The following is a 20,684-nucleotide window of genomic DNA, read 5'->3' on the forward strand; positions in this document are numbered from 1 at the left end:
AAGGTAGCTCATCTAAATTAGACCCTTCGTGTCCATCTGATATATGATATTCGCGACGACTTAAACCATCAGCATTCGAGTGAATTGAACCTTTTCTATAAACTACATCAAATGAAAACGATGAGAGAATAGCAATCCATCGAGCAAATTTTCCTACTGGTTCTTTCATCTGAAATAGCCATTTGAGCGCGGAGTGATCTACAACAGCAGTAAATTTGTTATACCGGATGTAGCTAACTAAACGAGTGACGGCAAACACCAACGCTAAACATTCTTTCTCGGTTATTCCGTAATTCCGTTCCGCAGGAGAAAGTGATCATCCTAGGTAAGCAATCACGCATTCACCGTTGTCGGTTTGCGTCTGACATAACACAGCCCCGAGATCAAACGAACTGGCGTCTGTGTAGTATGGAAGCCTATAACTACCATTCATAATTTCTACTTTTCGCCTCTTCAGAACACAAAAGTCGTAAAGTCGAAAAGTAGAAGTTACGACAAAATGTGAGGCGACAAGACGGTATACAAGCCAAAATCAACTCGAAAATAGGAAATTAAGAAATAACACACCGCGATAATAGCGCCCCCCGTTTTTTCTTAATTTCTACTTTTCGACTTGCATTTTGGCTTGTATACCGTCTTGTCGACTTTCGACTTAGTCATATTTTTATATTTATTGGTGTCAGTAAGAAAGCCAAAATGCAACTCGAAAAGTAGAAATTAGGAAATTAACACACTGCGCTATTAGCGACCTATGATCTGTCGTACTGTCGACTTTTCTACTTTTCGCCTAGGAAGTTATTGTAGTCTCTGTCTTCCAGGTCACATTTGAATACGCGCAATTCCCTTTAACAAAAATGTCTGTGTGATAGAGTCTAGTTGGTAAATGAAAAAGCGTGCTGAGCGAGACCGCTGCTGAGCGAGGCCGTATGTCAGTCAATTTGATTGACAGTTCGATATACGGCCTTGATATTACTTTTAGTTGAGATGAGATTTTGGATCTCCCTGCACCCGTTTCTTATGTTTATATCTTGTAAAAATTTTCTCCATTAATTTCTATACTTGAATGTTAATATAAATGATGAATATTATCTTATATCTAGTAGGCAAACCCATCGCCCTATCTCACAAAGAATCTAAACAGGCTCGCTGTATCGTAGTTGCAAAAATGAGATGTTCGATCTTCCACTAAATCGTTAAATCCCCCTACCCACCCACTCTCTCACTTTTATTTTATATATCTCAGAAATAGTAAATTCCATCGCACTGTACTACATATAGAACCCCCAATCGGCCTCGCAATGCAGTCAGTGTTTTTCTTTTGTTTAAAAGATTTGGGGGATATTTTTTCAATTGATTTTGATAAAATAATCATATTTCTTTAGAACGTTAAATACTTATATTAAGGACATTATACTATATTATATCCCAGAAACACGGAAATTTATCATCCAATATCGCGTATAGAGCCTAATCGGCCTCGCTATGCATGAAGTATACAATCGGCCTCGCTTAGCAGTTGGACTTTTTCTTAATTTTGGAAGATTATAAAGTATTTCTATGAATTAAATTTCATAGCAAAATTATATTTAAGTGATTGTATTATATAAATTAAGAATAATATCACAGAAATAGCGGAATTCATCGCACTATACCATATGAAGTACACAATATTGGCCTCGCTTAGCAGTGGGACTTTTTCTTATGTTTAAAAGATTTGGGGGATATTTTTTCAATTGATTTTGATAAAATAATCATATTTCTTTCGAGCGTTTTACGTATATTAAGGACATTATACTATATATCCCAGAAACACGGAAATTCATCACCAAATATCGCGTATAGAGCCTAATCGGCCTCGCTATGCATGAAGTATAAAATCAGCCTCGCTTAGCAGTGGGACTTTTTCTTAATTTTGAAAGACTATAAAGTATTTCTATGAATTAATTTTCATAGAAAGAAAACAATATTTAAGTGATTGCATTTTATAAATTAAGAATTGTATCTTATATATATATAACAGAAATAGCGGAATTCGTTGCACTATACCATATGAAGTATACAATCGGCCTCGCTTAGCAGTGGGACCTTTTCTTAATTTTGAAAGATTATGAAGTATTTCTATGAATTAATTTTCATAGAAAAATTATATTTAAGTGATTGTATTATATAAATTAAGAATAATATCACGTATATCACAGAAATAGCGGAATTCATCGCATTATACAACATGAAGTATACAATCGGCCTCGCTTATCAGTGGGACTTTTTCTTAAGTTTTGAAAGATTATAAAGTATTTCTATGAATTAAATTTCATAGAAAAATTATATTTAAGTGATTGTATTATATAAATCAAGAATAATATCACAGAAATAGCGGAATTCATCGCACTATACCACATGAAGTAGACAACCGGCCTCGCTTAGCAGTCAGCCCTTTTCTTATGCGATTAAAAGATTTGCGGATATTTTTTCAATTGATTTCCATAAAATAATGATATTTCTTTCTAATGTGTTACGTATATTAAGCACACTATCTTATATATCCCAGGAACACGGAAATGCATCATCCAATACCGCGTATAGAGCCTAATCGGCCTCGCTTGGACTTTTTCTTAATTTTGAAAGGTTATAAAATATTTCTATGTATTATATAAAATTAAACATGCATTATGCAAGAGCTAAATTTGCATATTCTTTGTCTTTCTTTAGGCCTGAAATGTTATATAAACTATTAATTAGACATTGATTAACGTATCCAGACTATAATCAACGCTAGCCTGCGATATTTGTTGGATTATTATCCGATTTGCTGCATAACTTTCCTTCTCGATTTAACGAGTAAGTGGATAATCGAGACTATGATTTTTGTCGAACAGACTTTAGTAATAATCCTTATAAGACATATAGAAGTAGATTTCACAAATTAAAAACACTTATATGGATATACTACTTCTGAATTTATTAACATGCTACGTTTCGATACACATACAGATATCGTTATCAAGCAAATATTGATTTATAACAAAAATGTGGTGCAATATAATTTAACAATTGGAAACCATGTAACAGATTAATCAATAATTAAGAATAAACAAGATGAGAGAAGTAATAATATGGATAAACAATTACAAAGGATTAACAAATTGAAAGCTTGTAATGTATTGATAACAATTATTATTAACAATAAATAGTCCTTTCTAAACTCGACCTTCAAATAAAATGGGAGCGACTTAAACAAGAAAGAGGCGGGGCTTACATCTGCCTCGCTCGTCAGAATCGTAAAAATCGGTTTCGCTCAGCACGCTTTTTCATTTACCAACTAGACTCTATCACACAGACATTTTTGTTAAAGGGAATTGCGCGTATTCCAATGTGACCTGGAAGACAGAGACTACAATAACTTCCTAGGCGAAAAGTAGAAAAGTCGACAGTACGACAGATCATAGGTCGCTAATAGCGCAGTGTGTTAATTTCCTAATTTCTACTTTTCAAGTTGCATTTTGGCTTGTATAGCGTGTTGGCGCCTTCTTACTGACATCAATAAATACAAAAATATGACTAAGTCGAAAGTCGACAAGACGGTATACAAGCCAAAATGCAAGTCGAAAAGTAGAAATTAAGAAAAAACGGGGGGCGCTATTATCGCGGTGTGTTATTTCTTAATTTCCTATTTTCGAGTTGATTTTGGCTTATATACCGTCTTGTCGCCTCACATTTTGTCGTAACTTCTACTTTTCGACTTTTCGACTTTCGTGTTCTGAAGAGGCGAAAAGTAGAAATTATGAATGGTAGTTATAGGCTTCCATAGTGTAGACCACAAAAGGATAATTAGGGATTGGGTATCCTAATATGGGTGCTGATATTAAAGTTTTTAATTTTTGGAAGGATTCTTGACAGGAATTTGTCCTTTTAAATTCAACGCCTCTCTTGGTAAGATTATATAGCGGGGTAGCGATTCGAGCATAATTTGAGATAAACTTTCTTTAATAGCTAGTTAAACCGAGAAACGGGCGAAGAGACTTTAAACTGGTTGGCACTGGGTATGACGAAACCGCTGCAATTTTCGCTGATTTGGAGAAATACAACTGGAACTAACAACATGGCCTAAATAATGTATCCTAGTGTGTCAAAAAAAAAACCAACATTTCCCAGGAAGATTGGCGGATCTTAGTCGGTTTAATACTTCCCGTATGTGCCAAATGTGAGATAGAAAATCTCGACTAAACACAGTGCTGTCATCTAAATATATTAGGCATATTTTCCAGGATAATCCCCGCATAACAGCTTCCATAACTCGTTGGAAGGTTGGTGGTGAGCTCTTAAGACCCATAGGTAAGCGACGATATTGATATAGCCCAAGGTAACAACGGAAAGCTGTAGATTTCTTAGAATCAGGATGGATTTTAATCTGATGAAAGCCTGACTTTAAGTCTAATGTAAAGAAATGTACATTCATTTAAGCGACGAAAATCAATGACGAAACGGTATGACTGCGAGTTTTTCTTAGAAATTAGTAAACATGGGGCAGCAAATGGACTCGTCGATTCTTCAATAACCCCGTGGTTTAATAAATCTTGAATGGCGTTTTCCATAGCTATCTTCTGTTTTGAACCCAATTTATAGGCGCGTTGAGGTAGAGGTTTCTGATGTGGATTAATCCGAATCTCATGTTGTAAGATGTCACAATGTCCCAAGCGATAACAAAAATATCCGAATATTCATTAATCAAAGTTTGTACTTCATTTGACTGGTCTAACGACAATTCACTTGAAACATTAGTTGAAACACTGTTACACTTGTCACATCAGTACAAAATGTTTGGGAAGCTACCTTTAAATCACTGTTAAATTGTGGTATGTTTTCGGAAATTTCAACGCAAATGTCTTCCTTTGAAATACATACAAATTTACCAATGACTGTTCCTTTATGATTCGAAACGGGCTCATCATTGAAATTACAAATTCCTTGATATCCAGACTTCTGGGATAACCTACAAAGTGATTTCGCCGGTAAAAGTCCTGTAGATGCTAAAGTGTTAGAACCTGTCACTAATCCAAGCACACCGTGCGGTAAACACTCCGAGTCTGGACCCTTAATTCGCGCAAGAGTGCATGACTTGTGACTTAGGAGGTACAATAATTTCCTCAGTGCTAACTAATTGTCTTCTAGGATCAATAGAGACCGATTTATTACTAAAGTCTATTTTAACATTTTGCGCATTCAAAAAAACAAGTCCTAATATTATTTTAGGGTGCAAATTCTTTATAACAAAAAATCGAACTGATAAACATTTTTCTCCTATTTGTAGCTGAAGATGGACTTGACCTAAGATTAAAGTGCGTTCATTATTTACAGTTGTAATAAATTTCTTCTCTTTAAGCGGTAACAATCTGGCAGAATGCAATAAAACAAGTTCGAAGTCCAGGACACATAAATCAGCACCACTATCTAATAAAGCAAGTGTCCAACAATTATTTATTTTCACATGAATATAATTACCTAACAGTTCACAGTTCAATGTCTCTAGTTTTAATTCTTCTCCTTTAGACACTCTTCGAACAAACGAAGAAACTTTATTGGAATTCGTCAGTTTTCCGTCCGGACAAAACAATTTGTAGCAAAGTGATTAGGCCCACCACACTTGTAACAGACAGTTGGTTCTCGATCGTGACTAGGTCGTACACGTGGGACTCGATTCAGTGATGGGCGTGGTACTTGATCCTGGTTTACATGTTGTACACGATTCGCTGCCCCCCACTGTACGTGATTCGGTTCACTTCGTGGAAACTGTTGACAATTATTACGATTTCCATAACTACTACTGCCTTGGTTTTTAAACTGATAACACTGGCGAGCAATGTGTCCATATTTATTACATAGTTGACATTTAACCTGAGGATCGCCAATATCTTCGACACGGGCTGACGTAACAGAATAACTAACCGACAACTTGGCAACTTGTTCTTGAAGACTGTTGAGAGCGGTGAGAACTGAGCACCTCATCACTCGTAACTAACACCGACCGATTTACTACTCGGGCCAGCTGTACGGCATATTGGAATGTTTGAGGACAATGCTGGATTACAGTTTGGTGAATTTTGGGTGTCAGTCCCCTAATAAAAATTGACAGTTTCTCCTGATCAGTCTTATTAAGCCCGACACGACTTACTTTCAATGTCACTGATATAATGTTCAATATTTTCGAAAGAATGCATTAAAATTTGACGTTTCCATAAATCTTGTTCTAATAACCATGTAATTGGTTGATTTGAAAAATGTTCATTAAAATGATGATAAAGTCTTGTAGGACTTTGTTGTACACTGACAGGCAAACGCTGGAACCACTGCGCCTTGACAACTGAGCATAAATCCTGGGCCAATTTGTTCATCTCTGAATCTCTGCCCATGCTTGAAATCGTGAGAGCCAAGTAAACGGATCCTCTGACGATTGGCTGGAAAAACTTTCGAGTCGAACGGAAGAATTCATGACCCCGGTTGAAAACTCCAGTGAAGACAGGCAAATCAGGACTAAATTAACAAAAATCATCACAGCCAAGGGCGTGGATTTGTCATAACTTTTTTTTCGGGGGGTGGGGGGACGGAGCAACCCGGGAACCTGGAACATTTCATTACCAACAGTTTAATGTACAGTGTTATTTCGATGAAGGCTGTAACTAGGGGTAATGTGATGACAATATGGAAAAAATATTAATTGTTCATGAAGTTAAGTGAATCGTCCAAAGACATTCGTTCTACGATCAGGACTGTTCTCTTTGAATATCTTGGCGACATGAAGGGGGTCATTATGCATCGCACACGCCATCAAGTGGTTCAGTCGGTTTTGCGTCATGGAGTTGCGCAGCTAAGTTTTGATCGCTCGGCTAAGCAGGAACCAGCAGGGTTCAGCAGTGTGAGATGAGAAGAGCTTCGACAGAATTGAACATTTGCCTCACTGCAGGTGACATAATGAGGAACGCTTCGTGCACAAGTGAAATAGAATTGGCCGAAAACTGGCGCTTGAAGAATGGCAATTCTTGTTCCAAGACCCGATTCAGATCCAGATACGTAGAAACAAGCTCACCACCATGTGGATATCAACCTGAAAATCTGTCCTGGCGATCAAAATCATGGGGGGACAGAGACCTACCCCCCCCCCCCCACCCGGCGAAATCCACGCCAATGATCACAGCGACATATTTTCGACCATAAAAAAAAATAGATATACATTGTCCGTCAATATTACAGCACCCCCGAGAACACTTCCCGCCCCCCTCGTTGCTCTGAGCTCGTTATGGACCTGATAATTGATCTTTATAATTCACGCCATATCCTAAAAAAATGCTGCCTTTCCCTCAAATTGTGGGAAAACATCTTACCAAATAAGAAGGGCCATTTTTCCTCCGTTCCTAGAACTTTGGTAAACCCAAAAGCATTTGCCATTATAACACTGATACCAATACCAATCTGATGTCCTGTACCCAGTATACCACGAATTGCTACAGGCGATATTTCTGTCACATACATTGGCATCACCACACAATTAAAACCTGGAGACAAATATATAAACAGAATTATGTAACACTATCAATGTATAAGAGAAAACCAGTATAGACGTTAATTACGTCAGGAAAAAGCATATAAAACAGGAACAGAAAAAAAAAACATAACCACATAATTACACAGGTGAGTAAACGGCTACGCCATATAGTCCACTGCTTTCAAGGGACAATACAAATACCACATGATATGTGTCCGCCAATTCAAAAAGGGTAACCAACACTATATAATAAATATAAGCATTAATGATTTAGTCAAAAGCGTCTACAAAACTTAATTCAAAGGGTTTTAATTCCTGTTGAAGGAAACCCTTTAAAAAATTACTTTTGTAAACGGTGATATCAGATCTTAAAGAATTAAATTGGAACATGTTGTGTTACCTGAATTGATGCCAACTAGTAGTCTTCCAACAATAAGCATTTCAACTAATCCCAGGAATTTAGAAGAACCAGAAAATCCACTTGCAAGTAGAGCGAAAATATTGTTGGCAAGTAGTGCTTTTTTACTAAAAAATATATTTATATACATTTATATATATATATAATTTTTCAGCACGACTAGATATAAAACGCGTATAACCCTGCAAAATGTGTTTAGCTACGTCTGTCACTACTTCGACAATTATATTTATCTCCTTATTGATAATGCTCTTTTATTAGTATTAAATAGGAAATACCTGCCATAACGACCACTTACTGGTCCAGCTATTAAAGCTCCCGCCATTGCACCAATGACAAATCCTGAAGATGCAATGGCCCATGTGTTGGTTAGCAGTTCTTCTGGTATTGTTTCATTATTTATCGCCTCATAGCTTTCATTTATAAATCCTTTTATGATCTGCAATATCACGATGATATAGAGTGTTATAATTAAGTTAGCATATTACGATATTATGTGTTATAATTAGGTTACCTCAATATCACGATATTATGTGTTATAATTAAGTTAACTCCATATCCCGATATTAAATAACTAATTTATAGGCGTTGTTTGTGTTAAATAAATATTTATCTCGGAAATAATTTTAAATTTTTACACAAACATTTCATAATGAAAGATATGACACATTTTTCGGCTTGTCATGTCAGAATTTCAATAAAGTTAGGTATGTGTGGATTTAGATAAAGTCGCTCGACCGTAACGGGTATCATTGTGACATCTCATACAGAGGGATTTTTTTTTATATTTTTGGAAATTTTCGATGTTCGAAAACCGCGGGATTTGATTTTATCAGTATTTGGTATATAGTTACCAAATTGGTACGGTCAATTTAAAAAAAAGATTTGAATACAGTACAATTTTGCCGAATAACCGTGACAATAATTCAAGAAATCCATGAATATTTTTTAGATTTTTGGAAATTTCGAATGTTCGAAAACAGCAGGATTTGATTCCATCAGTATTTGGTAGTTACGTTGCTTATTCAGAGAAATGTTTATTCATACACTACTTCACGTTGCTCTGTCCCATGGGGGTTTAAATTGGTACGTTCAATTTAATAAAAAAGAAAACAGAATACAATTTTGAATATTGTACAATTTTGCCGAATGACCGTGACAACAATTCAAGAAAACCACAATCTGGTTAAAACACAGATCCTATTTCGTTTCGTTTTTATAGTTCAAAATTTCGTTTTGCTTGTTTTTACTACACTTGGATCTGGAAGACTTGTTATTTAACTCGTGTTTTGCTTGAAATGAGGGGTCAGCCAATCAAATGGTCTGTCGAATCGAGTGTTTGACCCTTTTTGCCCGGAACTGTGGGTAATCCACTAGTAACATCAATGCTGATTGGTTAATCAAATGTCTGACGTCATAGGTCAATAGTCGGTCTTTTGACCCCTGACGTGACCTATCGCTATAACTTGTCAGATCTTCATGTAGTGTAAGCCATCGAAAGTATAAAAAAACGAAACGAAATATAGATCTGTATTCATGTAGTGTAGGCCATCGAAATTATAAAGAAACGAAACGAAATATAGATCTGTATTTTAATCAGATTGAGAAAACCATGGATATTTTTTTATATTTTTGGAAAATGTACTGTTTATTGGTTGAAAATCAGAGAAATCTTTGGAAGTATTAATTATTTGATCTGGGCATGTCGGAATCGTTTGCCATTGATCGCCCTTCAAATTTAATTAGAAATTTTATCATTATATGCAGCATGGCCCGGGTAACACCACTTGGGAGAACAGGGTTTAAGAGTGTCCAGTCTTTCGGTTGTTAGACCCGTGTATACATTGGAGGGCACGTAAAAGAAGACCGAGCAGATGGATTAGACGGAGAGTTTGTAGAAGCGCTGCTTATCGGGACAAAGCTCTCCTTCCTAGCATGATCATCTACAGGTAGTTTTTTTTTATATATAACATCATCTCATCTTCATTATAGCCAAATCGATGCAGAAAAGTAGGACGTTAAACCCCATTTCATTTCATTTTTCATATAACATTATCAGATATCAGACACACCAGATCAGGTATAATGAAAGTAAAAAAAAAATAGAGATAAAATTACAACAAATTATTTATGGGCTAGTCCACCACTCGCATTACCCGTATTGTAAGTGTCAGAATTCTGTTTTAGTATACTCTAGTAACCATGAACCGTTTATCGGAAACCCTATCGGCTACCGATCTATATAATGCTTAATCGTTATCGGCCGATAACTGTTTTTTTTTGTGTGTTTTTTTTATAGGTCGATATATCGTATTTTCTTTTATTTATCAACCGAGATTTACGTAAAATTCAGCGTCAACATTGGTCTGCATCGCATATTTATTATTATTATTATGCCTGATAATGACGCAGATTTTTTTTAAAAATCTCAACCAAAAGAAAGACAGTATCCTAAAAAAATATAGTTGTTCGAATTGACTAGACCTCTTTGATTTGGCACAAACATATAATTCTTTTATATAACTTGTTTCGCAACATTTATTCATACACACGATCAAACATCTCACAGAAACTTTACTAACCAACTGTTGCCAAGAAAGTATGGCAAAACATTCTATTCACGTACATGACGAACGTCTCCACCTCAGGGCTCTGTTTCTACTGCCACCATATATAGCCTTGTAAACGATCTTCAATTCAAGGATTTTGAACACCCTTGTGAATTCAATTTCGAAAAAATTAACCCTACATGTATATATCATCAGACGCGGCCATTTAACCTAGAAAATGGCATGAAGCCATCGAAGTGTCTGAACGAATTCAGACTTCAACCAGCTATGTGGACATATTAGTCTATAGTGTAACCAAACACAACACACTGATCTATAGAGAAGCAGGAATCTGAATAATCGAATGCGGAAGTGGGCTGCATGGGGGCCGGGAACCCCTCAACCTGGCACTGAAAGGGACGGGAACAAGTGTGGTAAATGGTGCTTTCTAGATTATACCCTGATGTTTCTAGCTTATGAATAATCTTAGCGTGTAGCAATCTTAAAAATTCATGAAAAAAAGGCGTAAATTCAAGGGTTCCCAAACTAGATGAGAACATTAACTTCTTTATTTAAGAATTTAAGGACTCAAGATAACGGCATGCCTGACCTTATACATGTAGATTATCATACAATTGATTAGTTTATTATCATATGACAAACCTAGAGATTAGTAAACAATTTCCATACGCCCACATTTTATATGGCAGTATACTGGTGTCAGCCCTGTCCGTCCGCTCGGCAGGTCATTTTCTTGAGAATTTGTTCTCTTTTTTCAAATTTGCTGAAATTGTTCGGCTAGGCCTCGGGAGGTACCGTATCGCCGTTCATACTCATGCAGCGAATTTTCGCAGAGTTACGGTCCAACCATGGCACCAATTCAGCTTAAAGGTTTTAACAACTTTTTTTTTTTTAAAAAAATTACACACACAGAAACACTGCAAACGCTCGAGTGGATAGTCTCACGGTGGAATCCTGTTGAAATTAATGGTCGTGCAATGATTGTTCGCAGAGTTGCTGTCCTTATCGACAAAGCGGTTTGTAAGTCTTTCCATTCTGAGATTTTCGTTCGCAATATCCTTGTGCTGTGCACCTGTTCAATCAATTGGATCTATTTGAGCAAAGTTTTTGAGATTTCTTTTGTTCGAACTTGTAAGGATTGTTTGACCTATTCATATTATGCATAATTTATGCCCCTGGCCCACAAAACATGAAAATCACATTTGAAAATGATGCGCTTATATATATATATATATATATATATATATATATATATATATATATATTGCATGCCCTACTATAAAAATCTTTAAAGCACACTTAACCAATAATGATATATCACTACCTAAATAGTTTTAGGTCGGAAAGCGTTCTTCTCAAATAATCCATACAAAAACTGCGTCACAATAAAAGCAACTTAAACTACCATAAATTCACTATGCATTTAACGGACAACCCAGCTTGTTCCTGTGGCCATTATATAGAGGATACGGAACACTACTTGTTACACTGTCCAAATTTTACCAATGTTAGATTCCAAACTATAAATACATTACCAAATATTTTTCTTAATTTACAAACTCCAACAAAAGGTGATAGTAATAATACCTTGCAAATGAATATGCACCATTTTAATACAGTCCATAAATTTATACATTTATCCAAAAGATTCCAATAACCATCGTAAAATATTAGCTGAATTAATTACTTTCTCGGTTAATATACATCTGATGTCCTCAAAACATCTTACGAGCAAGCGTATTATGAAATGGTAAGGTACTGTAAGTGGCACAAATTATTAAATTACTTGCATGCACGATTAATAGTAAATAGAAAATACCATATTATTAAATGTATTTTATATGTGAAGTGCACATGTACATATTACAATTGTATTTGTAGTATACTATTCAAAAAAAGTAGGGGATATTTGATTTTGGGGGCATAATACTAAAATATGCAAATGACTACGAAAAAAGTCACTATAGAACCTAACAGAAGAAACATTTCCAGTTACATGTATGGCACCAATAGCTACCGCATGGAATGCAGGTGATGCTTGGGATCATCATGGGGGTCCAACCCAAGATTTGCACGACTCTGACTTTGAATGTTACAGTCATTGTGGCATTGAATTCCAGGGTGGAAACATCAGTTTAATTGTTTTAGTGACCAGAAAACAAATTTTGATATGCGTCGGCTTACCCAAAATGAAAGGTTACGTGCCCTTGGCATGCTACAGATCGGCACAACACAGGCGGTTGTGGCGCGGACGATGAATGTTTCTCAGTCTGTCATAAGCAGGCTATGGTCCAGATACCGTGATACACAATCTGTACAGGACAGACCACGCTCAGGTCGACCAAGGGCGACAACTCAAGCCCAGGATCGATTTTTCCGTACCTTGGCCTTGAGAAATCGTGTCATCACAGCAAATCAGATCAGCGCTCGTCTTCAAACAGACACTGGTGTGAGAGTGAGTGGCCAGACGATTCGGAATCGACTGCATAGGGGTCACCTTCGCGCCCGACGTCCTCGCGTGATCCCTTGTTTGAGAGATCATCACATTCAGGCAAGACGTCGTTGGTGTAGGGATCGTCAACACTGGGATAATCGACGCTGGAGCAATGTGATGTTTTCAGATGAGTCAAGGTTCACTGTTGATTTTTTGGACAGACGTAGGAGGGTGTGGCGTCGTCGAAACGAGCGCTTCTAAGACGTTAACGTCATCAGACATGATCGATTTGGGGGTGGTTCTGTTATGGTGTGGGGAGGCATCACTGTTGCTGGAAGAACGGCTTTACATGTTGTTGCAGGGCGTGTTACAGGCCAGTACTACCGGGACAACATCTTGGCAGTCCATGTTGTGCCGTTCGCACGACGTCATGGCCGCCGTTTCATCTTCCAGGATGACAACGCAAGATGTCACAGGGCCAGGATCGTTACAGGTTACCTCCAACAACAGAACATCACCACATTACCTTGGCCAGCACTGAGTCCCGACCTCTCCCCCATCGAGCATGTCTGGGACATGCTTGGACAGAGGTTACGTCAACGTCAACAACGTCCTGCCAATGTCCAAGAACTTGCTGCTGCGTTGCAACAGGAATGGGACAATCTGGACCAAAATGACCTTAGACGTCTCATTAGGAGTATGCCACGTCGGATCAATGCTTGTTTGGCAAACAGAGGAGGATTTACCCGTTACTGACTTGGTTGTGATGCTGTGGTAACTTTGCTGTTTGACCCCGGGTATCATTTTACCCTTATAATGGTCAGTCTGTGCCTTACTTAGTCTAACGATCATTTGGAATAAATCGATGAATGTGAACTTCATTTCATTTTGTCATTTGTTTCTTCGTCAGTTTCATTAGGTGACTTTAATAACACTTAAAAATCAAATATCCCCTACTTTTTTTGAATAGTATATATTCATTAAATAAGGAGACGAATTAATATAAGCCTTTGGCTTGTTTTTGAATCTTTATACCTTTTGACAGTATGTATACAATATCCATCTTATTTGAATAAATTTTCCGACGTGGTTTCCCCTTGTCAGTGATGCAGGACGGAGGGCCTGACAAGGACAGCTGTCTAGTCCTTCGGATGAGACGAAAACCCGAGGTCCCGTGTAAACATTGGAATGCACGTAAAAGATCCCTTGGCAGTTGGAATTCGATATAAGAGTAGGCGATAGTGCCGCTGCTCGGGCAAAATTTCCCTCATAGCACACTGTATGGCGTATGCCCGTCTTCATTAGCCCAGTATAGGAGCAGAACAGTAGAACGTTAAACCCCATTTCATTTCATTTATTTGAATAAAATATTGTTTAAATCAATGTTATGTTGTGTGTTTATGTTAGCTAGGTGAAAATTATTGGCACGACCCCAAGCACAGTCTCTAAAAGTGGAAACTTCAGAAATGTTTGACATTTTCGACTTCCTCTAAAAGTAAAAAAAAAAATATAGATATTTTGGAATATTTTCTAATTTTTTTTATTTCTGGATTGGTTTCAACTATTTGGGGTAGTTAAGTTGCTTTAATGGTGCTAAACTACGTATGATTTCAGCTGAAATTGCTCGGCTAAGTTGGGTAAATCTCTAAACCTTTCGATGGACATCCAACCAATTGTGGTGCGATAGGTTGGTTGCAAGTCGATGGTCCACCTATAATCATTAATTCGGGGAGGGTTCTATTAATTATGGTGTTGGATATGTGATTTATGGAATATTGTAGTGGTGTATATTTTCATATATAATTTGCATACGTATTTTATTAATAAGATTTAAATTGCGTATTTTTTTTTAAAACTAAAGTAACATTTCTTTGCTGACGTTGATAGATTTGTTTTTAACTCTAATTTCTATTTAAAGCTATGTCTCTTTACTTATTGTCTGCGATATCACCTCGGTGGAAGCGGACGTAAAATACAACTAACTCACACATACTTATTGTATGTAAAACATTTTAAGTTTATTTCTATGTTTTATATTGTACTAGAAGAATGCCCGGCTTCGCTCGGGGGTCATAACTCCGAAACCGGAAGTGGTAGACTAACGCCACCTGGCCTATGTTACTCCCCGGTCCGAGCTACCCCTATACCCCAAATTTCAGGATCGGGGCAGACCTAGTGTAGCCGCCAAACCCGAACAGACAGACAAACAGACAGACAGACAAACGACAGTCACAAAAATTAGTATAGATAGATAGATAGATAGATAGATAGATAGATGAATTGTGTAATTGTAAGAATAAAAATTGATAAGGATGCGATACGTTATTTTATATGCTATAGCATAGGTGAACTGAATTAATAGCAGATATATTTCATACTTTTAGTTTATACCAGCTAATTTAAATAAAATAACATCTGTTATTTCATTGATTTATATAACGATTTTACTAAGCTGAAAAGTCTGATTTAACAAATCTAGTAAATACTTGTCTAGTAAAAAAAAAACGAGATTTAAAATACTCGTCGATTTATCTTAAATATCAAATTATGATATCATGATCATATAACGGGAAAAGTATGTTTCTTTATACGAAAACGAATCAATACTTGTTTATATTTAGATTTCGATGATTTAATAATGTAAAGTATATAATAATATGTAAATTAGTAAAAGGAAAAGTACGATTTTATTATAATCGATAATACTTGTTTTATTACAATTTATGATTTAAATGATTTCAGAATCAGATATCTCTCACAAAGCGAGCTACATTTAGTTTATATTTTCATAATTACACCACCGATAATTGATTATATTTGTTTATTTACACCACCCACAATTGTTTATATATTCGCACTTTTATTTCATATATTTTGGTATTGACTTGAATGAATTATACTTTTAACTACGATATTGGAACTCAAACTTCTATTCAAAGCATACGGAAACGCACGTTTATAATATTATGCCAGTTTTATTTTTTATACGCCCACATTTTCATGTGGACGTATTATGCCGTCCGTCCACAATTTGTTTGTGGACACTCTACAGGTCATAATTTTTATCCGATTTTGACGAAACTTTAAATATAGGTCTATCCCCAAAGATCTCGGTTCCTTTCGATATTGGCATGTATCGGACCATAGCTTCATGGATTATGGCCCCTGATTGTACGAAAATTCATGTTTTTAGCTTGTGGTCCCTCTAGAGGTCACAATTATTATTCGATTTTAAAAAAAAAACGTTCGAATATATCACCGTTACATCGTAATGTCGGATGAGTTAGAATTTCGTAAAAATCGGACCAAAACTGCCTCACAAAATGGCCGCCCCTCGTACGCAAATGGTGTAAAAATATGGTATATCAAGCTTTTGGACCCTCTAGAGGTCACAATTTTTATCAGATTTTGATGAAACTTTAAATATATGTTTATATCACAAAGATCTTGGTTCCTTTTGATAATCGCGCATATCCGAACGTAACTTCATGGATTATATCCCCTGATTGTTCGAAAATCGCATTTTTAGCTTGTGGACCCGCTAGAAATCACAATTTGTGTTCAATTTAAAAAAAAAAACATTTTAATAATCACCATTACACCAATGAAGGTTGCGTTCAAATTTCGTAAAATTCTGACCAAAACTGCCAGACAAAATGGCCGCTCCTTGTACGCAAATAGTGTAAAAGTATGTAATACCAAGGTTGTGAACACTCTAGAAATCACAATTTTTATCCGATGTTGATGAAACCTGAAATTTATATTTATAATTTAAAGATTGTGGTTCCTGTTGATATTGGCGTATTTCAGACCATAACCTTCTGGATTATAGCCCCTGATTGTACGAAAAGCCGCTTTTTTTTTAGCTTGTTCTCTATCCATCTCTTGTAAAATATGGACGTATCTTGCCTGGCAGCCGCTTTTTTTTATATTTTCAGGCGATATTGTTAATCCATAAACTCTGGCCAGCTTTGACTACATTTCTGAAAGAGATTGTAAGCTTACTCCTTCAGAAAACTTGATAACAATTATATTTTAGCTCATCCGTGAGTGGAATATTTTTTTTGTGGAAGGTTCATGTAGCTAACAATCTTAACGTCCACATGACACAAACTAGGTCATTTCGGGACTACGGTTTGAACATGATAAGGGTAGTCATTGTCGTACTCTATCGATCAAAATGTCGATAGTTAGATAACCCGCTTGTGTATGACAGGGAGTAGTGTCGCCAGAATAAACTTTATTCTCCAACTTTTGTGGACATGCGCTCAAGTGAATTACTGAAATAAATATGCCATGTTATAGTTCCGAAATATTTTATGTTGGGTTATATATACATTGTAGTTTGTTTGATATGGATTTCTTTTACCTCTTGTGGTTCATTTAATACAGCAATGTTGTAACCATATTGAAATGAAGAGCCAACAATGCAAGACGTGGTTGCAAAAAATATGTTCCTATTAAAACCACCCTGTAAATAATTCAAATGACATATACTATAGTAATCGGTCAAGGGAAACATCTGGTCGTTCAGATGGGACAAAAACAAACTGTAACAGTGTACTCGTGCTTGTGCTCGTTAAAGAACCATTGACAGAATTCGGTGAAGAACAGACGGAAACGCCGTTGTCCGGGTAAAAGTTCTCTCATAGCCCAATGTTTGGAACATACCCGTCTTCATTATCCCGGTAAGTCATTTCGGTAGCCTATAAGAAATCGAATGAACAAGTTTGTGTATCAAAGAATATGTCCCTAATAGTATTCCATGCAGGCGCTTACATCAATATCGGTATACCTAATGTTAAATTAATAAAAATAAAATCTACAATAACGATAATCAGCATACATGGCTTGAATCACGGGGAAGTTTTATTTGATCGCTTCCTCGTGAACTTTTTCAAATTAAATTATTGTTGGATTTTTTTAATCACACTACTTCATACAGTCTTAATACAAGCGACATTCCTCTATGCTTATCCCGATTTGTTTGTAAATAGTTTTAATGCTTCTCATCCACTCCTATAGATTGCCGGTCAAAGTCAAACAATCAGGCACACACCCAACCCACCCTTCTCAAATACATTATGTAATTCAAGTAGAGAAGATTACCGATTTTTTTTTTGATTTTTTTTTTTTTTTTTTTCAAAAATCCTAAAATTTTGTCAGATGAACCACTAAACCCACTTGTTTAGAAAAAAATAATAATATCTTACCAATTTTTGCTTTTGTTCCCCAGCCAGCGACATATTTAAACTTATTTATATATGTACTGTTAAATTGATAAAATTAAATCTACAATAGATAATAATCAACATCTGACTGGTGATATTGTTTTTTTCCCGTCCTCTGCAGTTATCGGGAAATTTTAATCGAGTTAAAACAAGAAACGAGGGGCGTATTATGTTTATTCAACATAGTGCACCTATGTCATTTTAAAACTACCATATAAACAAACGACAGTTCACCGACAATTCCTCTGAAGACGAACAGTTGCTATATAAGGCTGTTTGGGGGTGTGAGAGGATACATAAGTACATAAGTTTATAAGTGTGATTGTCACGAGATCTGGGTCCGTATTCAAAGGTTTTCTAAAAGTTAAGTAAAAATACTTAATTTTTACACTTAACTGACTGTATTACCTTAAATCGGTATTCAAAGGTTGTATTTTACGTAGACCTGGCTATGTGAAAAACTTAACTGCACACTTAAATTATGGAATACTCACATTCGCCAAATAGCATAATTTTTTAATTTATGGAATACCCTCCACTGCCAAAAATAACAAATTTCTAACATCGTAAGCAAGTTATGCCCCCTTACATTAGTTTACATAAACTTTAATTTTTTAACAAAATATCACGAATAGAAAATAACATATTAGCAATACATAATGACCTTTGCCTTCTAAGTTAGACTGGACAAATCATTCAGTGTTGTTTATAAATCTATCATTTGAGAGATTCATAGACATTGTGTAAGTACCTACTTTTTAGATTTGCAAAGGCCTGGCGTTGACGGTACATTGTGTGTACGAAAGATGCATTTTTTACCTAAATAAATACTACCGATTATGTATATGGGTTGTAAAAAATAAATCGTGCCTTGCTTCTAGCGGTAGTATAAATAATTTCTGAAATCTGTAACGCCATGTCATCACAAATGAATTTAACTTTATTATATGAAAGTCGTGGAAACGTGATTAAGCAATACCAACATGGTAAATGATCGGAAAAAGATATCCTTGACTATCTCGTGGTAATAACCTTATACTCTATTATGGCACTGCAACATCAAAGCTGACGATGAAAAAAAAAAAGATTTGAGGCCAGCTACGCTCGGCGACATTGTCTTTGTTTCAATCTGAATCCCCGAACGTTTAAAATCGCCATTACGAGACTGCTACTACAGCGTTAAAATAAATCATTATAATCTCACTTAACTTTAAGGTACCTCCCATAGGTGGATATTTTTCACTTAAACTGACCTTTGAACACCACTTAAAGACTAACACTTAAAAGTTAAGGCAGCTTAACTTTAAGGGAAAATTTGATACTTAACAGTGCCTTTTAATACCACTTGCCCTTAACTTACAGGAAGTTACGTATTTTTTAGTGAAAGCTAGTAGTTAAGTGACTATCTTAGACTTAAGATATCCTTTCAATTCGGACCCAGGACCCGACTCAACTGTCAATCACTGTTTATGAGAAATGTCTTTAATCCAGTAGAACCAAACTTTGCACTTAGTTTCTTATTAGTATATTTAAAACAGTAAAACAACAAAAGTTTTATAAAGGGCTATATTTTAGTTAAAGTAAGGCGAACAATTTTGAGTAAATTCTTAACTTAAAGCGGCGTTAGGTAAGATTAGATGAAGAAATGACAGTTCGCGCTATAATAGTAAAGAAATAGATAATGAAGAGAGAATATGCAGAAAAGTTCAGATAGTAGCGATACAATTCAGTCTAGCCTTGATTGTCACTACTACCGTTGTTACGATAATAAAAAAGTCTCGATTATCCATTTTTACGGTAACCACATCGACCACAATACGTATTTAAATCTACTTATATCGCAGCCATCTGATGCCATTGTGGGTTGATTATGGTCTTCCCGCTTTGGTAAGTTAATTAATGTCTAATTAATAATTTCTATAACATTTCAGACCTAAAGAAAGGTCTGCGATAGGCAGATTTAGCGTTTGCATAATGCCAGTTTAAGTCTGCTTTGTGAATTCCGGGCCTGATCATCATGGAGTGTCTATATTATATGCTCTTGTATCTTGTGATTGTATAGAACTGAGTAAACAGTAAAACATCTACGACTTCTGAAGACTTTTAATAATACATCCGAAGGGTTTCATTGTGATTTAGTGTTCTGCCCATCAACAAGCATGATTCAGTAATTACAGTGTCCGCTTTGTTATGTTTATACAGTCATTAAAAGAACTGTTAAACTGTGAATTTCTGCATTTTTAGAAACATTTCTTGTGAATACTGTACATGACAACTTTAATAATATCTTGGAGTAAGTCAGCATTGGTAGAATAATAAAATATAGGTACCTTTGTTGGGATAGGGGTCGGACTTGGTCCTAAATCCTGGTAAGGACGATCGTTCCAGATAGCTTTAAATAATTGCGGGGTGTCGTGTACGAGACGAGCTACGCTTCTCTAACCTGCATATGACGTTATCTTAAACACAACCCTCGAAACTTATAATTATAACG

The 20,684-nt window shown here is 36.0% G+C and overlaps 1 protein-coding gene across 1 annotated transcript in view; it reads right to left on the minus strand.

The window, feature by feature from the left end:
• Positions 1-17,425, minus strand: part of LOC126817916 (solute carrier family 2, facilitated glucose transporter member 1) — a 64,541-nt gene extending 47,116 nt beyond the window's left edge. The window contains exons 1-4 of the mRNA XM_050545088.2: positions 17,329-17,425; positions 8,234-8,394; positions 7,938-8,062; positions 7,377-7,547 (exon numbers count right to left, since the gene is read on the minus strand). Of these exons, the coding sequence (XP_050401045.1) occupies positions 7,377-7,547; positions 7,938-8,062; positions 8,234-8,280 (343 nt within the window). The 5' untranslated portion in view covers positions 8,281-8,394; positions 17,329-17,425. The remainder of the gene's footprint in view (positions 1-7,376; positions 7,548-7,937; positions 8,063-8,233; positions 8,395-17,328) is intronic.
• Positions 17,426-20,684: the final 3,259 nt, after the last annotated feature.

The sequence above is a fragment of the Patella vulgata genome, chromosome 4 (genome assembly GCF_932274485.2).
Source record: "Patella vulgata chromosome 4, xgPatVulg1.2, whole genome shotgun sequence".
Lineage (NCBI taxonomy): Eukaryota > Metazoa > Mollusca > Gastropoda > Patellidae > Patella > Patella vulgata.